Source organism: Pimephales promelas, chromosome 12, assembly GCF_988280905.1.
Source record: "Pimephales promelas chromosome 12, fPimPro1.hap1.1, whole genome shotgun sequence".
Lineage (NCBI taxonomy): Eukaryota > Metazoa > Chordata > Actinopteri > Cypriniformes > Leuciscidae > Pimephales > Pimephales promelas.
The window spans coordinates 14,232,659-14,242,930 of NC_142780.1; the positions used below are offsets into that span (position 1 = coordinate 14,232,659).

General features: G+C 35.6%; 1 protein-coding gene across 1 annotated transcript in view; it reads left to right on the top strand.

Annotated features, from left to right (window-relative positions):
- clcn1b (chloride voltage-gated channel 1b) overlaps positions 1–9,909 on the top strand; it is a 74,770-nt gene extending 64,861 nt beyond the window's left edge. Inside the window, exons 12-23 of the mRNA XM_089117534.1 lie at positions 926–1,081; positions 1,190–1,259; positions 1,543–1,653; positions 1,805–2,018; positions 2,218–2,351; positions 5,178–5,359; positions 5,502–5,583; positions 5,743–5,819; positions 6,913–6,957; positions 7,090–7,194; positions 8,332–8,418; positions 8,524–9,909. Of these exons, the coding sequence (XP_088973660.1) occupies positions 926–1,081; positions 1,190–1,259; positions 1,543–1,653; positions 1,805–2,018; positions 2,218–2,351; positions 5,178–5,359; positions 5,502–5,583; positions 5,743–5,819; positions 6,913–6,957; positions 7,090–7,194; positions 8,332–8,418; positions 8,524–8,895 (1,635 nt within the window). The 3' untranslated portion in view covers positions 8,896–9,909. The remainder of the gene's footprint in view (positions 1–925; positions 1,082–1,189; positions 1,260–1,542; positions 1,654–1,804; positions 2,019–2,217; positions 2,352–5,177; positions 5,360–5,501; positions 5,584–5,742; positions 5,820–6,912; positions 6,958–7,089; positions 7,195–8,331; positions 8,419–8,523) is intronic.
- The last annotated feature ends 363 nt before the right edge of the window (positions 9,910–10,272 follow it).

The window sequence follows — 10,272 nt, forward strand, 5'->3', positions numbered from 1 at the left end:
TTTATGGCCATGCTTTATTGATTTATTCTCTTGTTTTAGTTAAATCATTAGCCTTGTGGTACTAATTTATTCCCTAATTTTAATTTACTTAAATTGTGGCCACCATATATACATACAGTTCTGACACCATTCTATAATAGAAAAGGTTTCACTTTCTGAATGTCAACTTCATTTGAAGCTAGTTTAGTGAGCTACAACACTGCCATTAAAGGGATAGTTCACTTTGAAATGAATTTTTGATATGTTTTAGCTTACCTCAAGGGCATCCAAGATGACACTTTGTTTCCGCAGTATTTTCAATTTTGATATTTTTAGGTCAAACCGTTCGTGTCTGTCAGTCATCTAATGGAGGTCTATGGTCACCACCTCAAAGAGCATACACAGAGAAGTCCAAATTAAACATGATTTAATGACTCGTAAATGAAAGTACACATTGATGGCCTAAGACACGAAACGAGTGGTTTGTGTGAGAAAATAAACAGTATTTATATCGTTTTTACCTCTTGTAACCACAGCCACGTCCAACTGATTTGAGGGCGCGGGCGCTTTGTGGCTGTGATTACAAGAAGTAAAAACGGTATAAATACTGTTCGTTTTCTCACACAAACCGCTTGTTTCGTGTCTTAGGCCATCAATGTGTACTTACATTTACGAGTCATTAAATCATGTTTAATTTGGACTTCTCTGTGCATGCTCTTTGAGGTGGTGACCATAGACCTCCATTATATGACTGACAGATAAGAACGGTTTGACCAAAAAATGTCCAAATTTAATCTACTGCAGAAACAAAGACAACTACATCTTGGATGCCCTTGAGGTAAGCTAAAACATATAAAAAATTAATGTAAAAGTGAACTATCCCTTTAAAGAGCTGCAATAGAGCAAGTGTGGCGTCTCTGTTGAAGGTTTCTCTTTTTTCACACAGCTGATGCCCAGAGAGTGCATTAATTCACTATTTGATAACTTCACTTGGACAAAGATCTGGGGTTTACCGGCCCCTCCCGGATTGGGTCGCTCTGCTGCCTGGCTCCACCCACAAGTCAGCGTCTTCGTCATCCTCCTCCTCTTCTTTGTCATGAAGGTGCCCATCTGTTGTTTGACTGCTACGGAAAGATTTCTATAAGCATATTTCGTTTTTCATAATGTCTGCTGTGTGAATGCTAATTTCCGTTTCCTCCCAAATGCATAGTTCTGGATGTCTGCTGTCTCTACAACAATGCCGGTCCCTTCTGGAGCTTTCATGCCTGTTTTTATATTGGGTCAGTCATTCTTTTCTCTTTTTTTAAGCATAAAATGCAACTTTTTGATGTTTTTCGAACTATACTAAGAGGCATTTTACTTGCTAAATACTATCAATCAGAAGACAGAAGTCATGTAGAAGATTGCACGCAATAGGTTTTTCAGCAAAGTTGATTATGTTGATAATTTAAAGGCCTTAGAAAGTTGTATAGGGTTAAAATAATTAGGTAATAAGATAATACATATCGTAATTTTAATTGTAATGTGACTGAGATAATAGGATAATGTTTCTGAAACAAGCAGGAGCAGCATTCGGCCGTTTGGTGGGTGAGATCATGGCCACGCTTTTCCCGAACGGAATTATGTTTGATGGGATCGTGTACCAAATCCTGCCTGGAGGCTACGCAGTGATAGGTCTGCAAATATTCCCCTTCCAGACAATCCTTCACACCCCTAAAAGCCCTTTTTACTCTTAGTATAGTAGCAGATTTATACTTCTCATGTGCTTCCCCTTTAAAATGTTCTAAATCTGATGCTTTGCTTGTCCCTGTGTGTGTGTGTGTAGGGGCAGCTGCTATGACAGGAGCAGTCACACACACCGTTTCAACTGCAGTGATCTGTTTTGAACTGACGGGTCAAATCTCACACATCCTGCCCATGATGGTGGCCGTGATTCTTGCCAACATGGTGGCACAGGGTCTACAGCCGTCTCTTTATGACTCCATCATTCAGGTCAAAAAGCTGCCCTATCTCCCAGAGCTCGGCATTGGCCACATCAGGTACATCTACTAGATCTCTGGAGACTGACGTATTTAGATCTGAATTGATGAAAGTGTCTTTGACCTTTGTTTCCCCTCAAATAGTATAACTTGTTTATTTGATGATGTGGCTCTTTATGCTCCCATTCAAGGGAAATGAAAAAAATGATTGACAGAAACTACCTTGGCTCATCTCTGTCTCTCTTTCTCTGCATGGCAGTAAATATAATATCTTTGTGGAGGACATCATGGTGAAGAAAATAAAGTTTCTGTCACCTCAGTCCACTTACAGAGAGCTGAAAGATCTGCTGGAGTCCACGTCTCTCAAAACCATCCCGCTCGTTGACTCCAAAGGTCTGTGTTGGGTGGATAAAAACATTTATGTGGGTGAAAAAAATTAAAAAGTACGTGCATGGTCACATTATAAGTCACAATTAAAAGAAATAGTTGCAGTTGTTAAATTCAAGTCACATTGTGCGATATTAGGAAAAACGGATATAAAGTCACTCCAAAGATATAGTATAGAAGACTATTTTCACTGTAATTGTGAGATAAGTAGTCTGATTATGGGAAATAAAGTCACAGTTACAAGAAACAAAATACATTCTCAGTTATGATATATAAAGTCAGATGATCAGATATAGTCACAATTAAGTAAAGATCATGTTTCATGAAGATATTTTGTAAATTTCCTACTGTAAATATATAAAACATTTTTTTTTTTTGAGTGAATGCGGCATAATCGAGAACATAAATGGACATCTTTGAAGGCGATTTTCAGATTTTTTTTTTTTTTTTTGCACCCTCGGATTCAAATAGTTCGCCCAAATATTGTCCTATCCTGACAAACAATACATCAATGAAAAGCTTATTTATTCAGCTTTCAGACAAGCTTTTATGTATAAATTGATCATTATTCATTATATTCATTCAGATATTTATTCATGTTCTAGAGGCCATGAGAGTTTTGTAAAAACAATAAAAATGGCTGGCTGGCAATATAAAAAAAAAACACTGACAGGGAAAGAGTTAATATCCTAATGATTTTTGGCATAAAAAAATCAATAATTTTGCCCTATACAATGTATTGTTTGCTATTGCCACAAATACACCTGTGCGACTTATGACTGGTTTTGTGATCCAAGGTCACATACCTGTATATCAAAAGAGAGAACATTTTTATATATATATTTTTATATATACATTTTTTATATCTAAATCTTGCTTCATGTCTTGAACCTTGCATGCATTTTATATGAACACTTAAATGTGGGTAAGTTTGAAAAAGATCAAAAGTTGCGCAAAATCACGTTTTTGTTGACTACTATGTCTGGATTGGATTCAGTGCGATGATCATGAAAACAGACCGCGGAGTTCGTGTGCATCAACACCCCCGAAGCTTGCACAGTCATATACCTATTTGTGGGTTTGACATTTCATTCAATACCATTTGGCAGTTTTGATATATATGCTGTTTGATGGTCGCACTACACGTAAGCAATGCTCGTTTCTGCTGCTTCTTTACATGTTTTGAACCAGAGATTCAGCATTATTTCAGAAGATGCGTATTAGTGCGCGCACCCTACCGTACAACAGTGAAATCATAGATTTCCGGAAAATTCAGTCAATGGTGGGGAAAGAATTAAAGGGATAGTTCACTTTGAAATTAATTTTTGATATGTTTTAGCTTACCTCAAGGGCATCCAAGACGTAGGTGTTTCTGTTTCTGTCATATAATGAAGGTCTATGGTCACCACCTCAAAGAGCATGCACAGAGAAGTCCAAATTAAACATGATTTAATGACTCGTTAATGTAAGTACACATTGATGGCCTAAGACACAAAACGAGCGGTTTGTGTGAGAAAACGAACAGTATTTATATCGTTTTTACCTTGTGTAACCACAGCCACAAAGCGCCCGCGCCCTCAGATCTCTTGGACGTGGCTGTGGTTACAAGAGGTAAAAACGATATAAAAACTGTTCGTTTTCTCACACAAACCGCTCGTTTCGTGTCTTAGGCCATCAATGTGTACTTACATTTACGAGTCATTAAATCATGTTTAATTTGGACTTCTCTGCGCATGCTCTTTTTTCCCTCCATATTTATTTTTAATTTTACTAAAAGATAATGGAAAATATACATTATACAGAACAGATAAGGACCCACCACCCAACCACATATAACAGTCAGACCAGTTAAGAAAAAAATAAATAAAAAATATAAATAACTAAAGTGATAAAAAAAACCCTCTTATTTGACCCTTTCATAGAACATCGCAGCTTTTCCAGTTGTATTTGCATGCTCTTTGAGGTGGTGACCATAGACCTGCAATATTGTTTGACCTAAAAATATTAAAATTTAAACTACTATGGAAACAAAGACACATACATCTTGGATGCACTTGAGGTACGCTAAAACAAACCAAAAAAATAATTTCAAAGTGAACTATCCCTTTAAGAGGGTCATAATTGTAAAAAAAAAATCTCTATTACGAGAAACAGTCACAACTAGGTATAAAGTCAGAATGCAAGATATTTGTATGGAAGCCCTATCGCTGCAGAATAAACATATATATATATATATATATATATATATATATATATATATACATTGTGAGATAAAGTTAAAAATAATAGTTATCTTAACAATCATAATTATGAGTCACAATTGTGAGGTAAAGGCCGGTTTCACAAACAGGGCTTTAGATTAAGCCAGGATTAGGCCTTAGTTCAATTAGGACATTTATGTAGCTTTTATAAATATGCCTTAGAACTGATGTGCATCTTGAGACAAAACAATGGCAGTGACATACTTTAAGATGGATCAATACAAGTTGATTTTAGTTACTCGAACATGCATTTTAGACTGGGACTAGACGTGAGACATAGAGTCGCAATTATGAGAAACAAAGTTGCTATTATTAGATAAGTTACAATTACCTTTTTTAGGCAGGAACAGCTTTTGTGCCACGATGTCCATCGCTGGTCAACCAGCATGATCTTTCTGGTCAAGCTTGTAAACCAAGGATGTCTAGCTGGTTTAACTAGTTAAAAGACTAGTTCATGTATGCTGATGAGCAACTAAACTAGACTTTTCAACTGGATCTTGTAACGTGTATGTGTGTGATCATGATTCCTGCGAACATGTTCAATTCATCTAAGTTCTTCTTCCATTCCCAGAGTCAATGATTCTATTGGGCTCAATTGAGAGATGTGAACTTCAGGCCGCCATTGATTGGTGGCTCTCAGCCGAGAGGCGGGTTTATTGCCGAGGTGAGGGCGTGCCCAGCCCGGGGTCACAGGTCAGCTGGGAGTCCTTCACCTTCGTGGATGAGGAGGTCGGAGAGGACAATGGAGATAAGGTGAGAGGAAGAGAATGTTTTTGTTTTAGTTTAATTTTAAGTTCTCTGATCTGACATCAATAAGCAGGGCTTTATGCCAAATCAATGCAATGCAAATTATCTGAGTGTACTAATCTTACACTGCAACTAAAATGATTAACAGGGTAACACAGTCTCCGAAGAGCGTAACGGCCCACTGGGGTCCCCTAAAACCACAGACATCTCCACTAATCACACCACATCTGGTGAGTTTATTCATGTTACCCAGAGGTTTTATCTAATCGACCACAAACTCACCTTACTTTGTGTTAGAAGGCATTCATGGAGCTCATTCATTCCAGCTTAATGTTTACCAGAAGAGGTTTGTGACATCAATACTGACCTGTTTAAGTTGATCCTAACAGGTGCCCTGCAGTCCATGAGGAGGACACTTGGGCGTCTTTTCTCCTCGTCTTCCTCATCAGGGCAGATTGAGCCAGAGGTGTGTCTTTTAACATGATTGTCACTTACCAGTGCAGAACAACCATAGAGATGTGTCACTTACTGAAAACATGAGTGCATTTTAAAGCAAGAAATCATCTTTGACATGCTGTTGATAATTTTATTCCTCGTTTTGTAAAACAAACAAAGTCTTGTGTACAGTATTGGTCCTACAATGAAAGCATTATCGGCTTTAAATTTACATTACAGGAGTTTAGATATACAAAGGTTTGCTCAAACAAAGTTAAGCGATTTTTTTTTGTATTTGTTTATATTTAATTCAAGTTTATTTATTTAGTGATTATACATTTATTTATATAGCACACAGTAGACATTGTTTCAAAGCAGCTTTCCAGGGAGATTTACCGTTTACATTTTGCAACAAAACATACAATGAGATCATATAAATATATAGATAACATACTTAAGTGTGCTGCATGCATATGTCACTCTTACAGTATATATCCAATTAATACAGTATAAAGAGCTCGGCGATAATATAGTTACGTTGTGACTAAATAAATCATTTATTACATTATTTTTTTTATCCCGGTTCAATGTCTTTCCTAATAGACTTCCATTGTAAACAATTAATGTTAATAACTGCATGTCCAATTTACAGTATTTCTGCTATAATTGTGACAAAGCAGTTTTTCCCCACATTTTTGTTATAAACATGATATTAATAGTATGAAGATTTTTCAATATCTATATATATATATTCACGATATTGAATTATCCTCTATATTTTCATACAATAACTCCTAGTATTCAAAATGAATTGCTTTTAATTTTTTTGCTTTTAAATCATTTGAATTGGATGGAGACAAATCTCACATTTTTATATATTTGCGTTTTAAAAGCTGGTTGTGACACGTTTTGTCCTGTTCACTTCACTGAGAGCGGTTATCAGCTCTCTCCTGCAGGTGGCGTCAAATATTCTGTGTGTGGGACATTTAGATTCGCAAAACAGGATGAAAAATTCAAGGGGTTATTTTTACTGTGAATAATGATGTTATCCTCCAAACATTCACGTACTGCTTCCGACACTCCGTCTTCCTCTCATTCCTCTGTATGTTTCTGTCTCTCTGTAGAGCCCTGCAGCTCCTCCTGTAGATGATAACATGACTCCTGAAGAGGTAGAGTGATGCGTTGATTTATTAGCACTGCAGTTCAGACAGACGGACACAATTAGCACATCAATCTCAGAGCCGTCTGTGAGCTGTCAGTCACTCGCAGTGACCCTGATTATGTTGTATTGGGGGGTTCAGATCAAAGCCTGGGAAGAGGAAGAGCTGGATAAGCCGATTGACATTGATCAGATCCGTGTTGACCCCTCACCTTTTCAGCTGGTTGAGAGAACATCGCTGCATAAGGTAATCCACAATCCGATTGAGATCACATATGAAATACTGTGTATTATGTTGAGGATTTATATCTTTCCAAGTGAATTATGAATTAGTCTAAATAAAATGTCAGTCCAAAGCTCTCATTATTTCATGCCCTCTGGGAAATGTTTTTATTTATTTTATTTTTTTTGATAAAAATATATAAACAAACATCATTATTTCCTGCATTCAGGAGTTTATATTGCAACAGAGTGAAATTTTCCAAAATACATAGAAAAACTGAAATATCTGTCACAATATATAAATATATACGCCCCAAAACAAATTAAAAAAGACATTTAAAAAGTGTTAATATATTTTTCCAAAAAAATTATTAGAATAAGATTTCTGTTATTCAATTTAATATAATGAAAAATTATTTATGTTTGTATTTTTATTTCATATTATTTGTTAGTTAATTGTTTAGTTTTTCAATGTTATATATCAAGTATTATTTTTCAAATTAAAATTATTATTTAAGATTTTCAAAAAAATGATATATACACACACAAACACACACATATATATATATATATACATACACACATTTATATATGTGTGTGTGTGTGTGTGTGTATATATATATATATATATATATATATATATATTAGGGCTGTGCAAAAATTAATTGCGATTAATCGCATCCAAAATAAAAGTCTGTGTTTACATAATATATTTGTGTGTGCTGTATATAATTATTTTGCATATATAAATACACACACATGCATGCATATATTTAAGAAAATGTGTTATTCATATAAAAAATATTTATATTTATATAATATAGATTATGTATATATAAATATATACAGAATTTCAGTGCAAATAATTCTTAAATATATACATGCATGCATAGGTATTTATATATACAAATTAATTATATACAGCACACACAAATATATAATGTAAACACAGACTTTTATTTTGGATGCGATTAATCGCAATTAACTTTTGCACAGCCCTAATATATATATATATATATATAAATGATGTGTGTGTGTGTGTATATATATATATATTTATACACATTTATATTTACACATTTATATATATATATATATATATATATATATAAAATTTACATATGTACACACACACAAGTATATCTTTTCTTGTTTGTTTCAGACTCACACACTGTTCTCTCTGCTGGGTCTCAGTCATGCATATGTAACCAGTATTGGTAAACTGGTTGGGGTGGTCGCACTCAAAGAGGTAAAGTTGATTTATCGCCCGTGTTTATTTATATTTACATTCTTTCTGTCATATGCTGGTGTGTCTGAGTAAATAATTCTGCTGTCCCCTCTTTTTCACACCCAGCTCCAGAAAGCGATCGAGGGTTCGACTCGTAGCGGAGTGCGACTGCGTCCCCCTCTGGCCAGTTTCAGAGACGCGAGACGCAAGGCCAAAAAGCCTTCTCATTCCCCTTCCGTCCATTCCTCTCCCACACGGGACAGAGATCTGTGGAGCGAGGGAGTGAAAAGAGAGACTGAAGACGAGTCGGTTAGAAGTTGCATCCAGAAAGCGGAGAAGGAGTGTGACGTCGCCACGGGCAACAGCAGCAGAAGTGCCGTCAGCACCTCTCAGGAGCAACTGCCTTGCCCTCCTTCCACACTCCCTCTCTCCTCTCTTCATCCTGTGCCTGAAACAGAGGCGGATGCTGATAGAGAGAGTGATGAGGAGGCGTTATAGGTCTATTGTTTTGTAATTTACTCAAATTCAGCCCTCCAGGGGGAGGCGAACCATATTATGGTGCTGCCTTTGAGCCCAGCATGGGTCGCTGCACATCTGAATTGGTGGATTCTCTACTCTCCGGACTGGACTCTTATGCTCTTTCTTTCTAGATGTTTTTATTCAGTTAAGTATGTACATATGGACAGTCGGTCTGACACATCTCACTGAATGTCTTCCCCTCTCATTGCCAATCCATCCCAGTGTTTGTCCGCTGTACTTCTTATTATATCTTTGTAAAATGAAAGATTTGTTACCTTGAGCTATTTATACCTGACCCGACCCTTTAAAAACTACTTGTCTTGGTGTAACCCAACGTATTCAGGTTTATTCAGTTATACTAAATGTTTCGACTTGCTTATTTAAATGTCGCCTCATGAAACACATTTTAGGTTTCCTTTTTTTTTTACACTGTAAATGTGAAATTTAAAGGAGTATTCAAGGTTCAATGCAGTGTTGTTTTTGGTATCTATGATTGTTATGAATCGGTTACTGAAATGAAATGTAAATATTAGATGAAAAGGTTTAGTTCAACTATGTTTAAGTTGAAGTAAAATATAAGAAAAAAGATATAGAAATAAAAATGTAAACTCAGAATCAGAGAATGATGATATAAAAATAAGCTAATTCAAAAAGTTGCTACCTTAAATTAAGTACAATCAAATTGGATATTTAAGTAATTTCAACTTAAATTACATTAAACTAAGAAAATTAGTTGAATCTTGTATAATTAGTATAAAGTAGGCTATAACTTGTAAAAAAAACTAATTTTGATGAGTTAAAGCAATGCAAAAATATATGTCGTCATAACTTATTTATCATATAACTTTTTACAGTGCCTAACAATGGAAGTGAACGGCACAAATATTTGGATTCAAAGGCGGAAACAAGAAGCTTGTTCTTTTATAAAAACACTAACATTAAGGGAGTAGTTCACTTTTAAAAAACTTTTGCGGATAATTTAATCACCCCCATGTCATCCAAGATGTCCATGTCATTCTTTCTTCAGTCGAAAAGAAATTAAGGTTTTTGATGAAAACATTCCAGGATTTTTCTCCATATAATGGACTTCAATGGGAACCAAACGGTTCAAGGTCCAAAAGACAGATTCAGTGCAAACTCCAAACTGTTCAAAGGGCTTTAAACGATTCCAGACGATGAATAAGGGTCTTATCAAGCGAAACGATCGCTCATAGTGTTGTCACGGTACCAAAATTTCAGTATTCGGTACCAATACCAGTAAAAGTTCACGGTTCTCGGTACCAATTTCGGTACCAAAGCTTAGTTTAAATTTACATATATTTAAGTGTTTATCACGTTTACAAGTATGGAAACTGT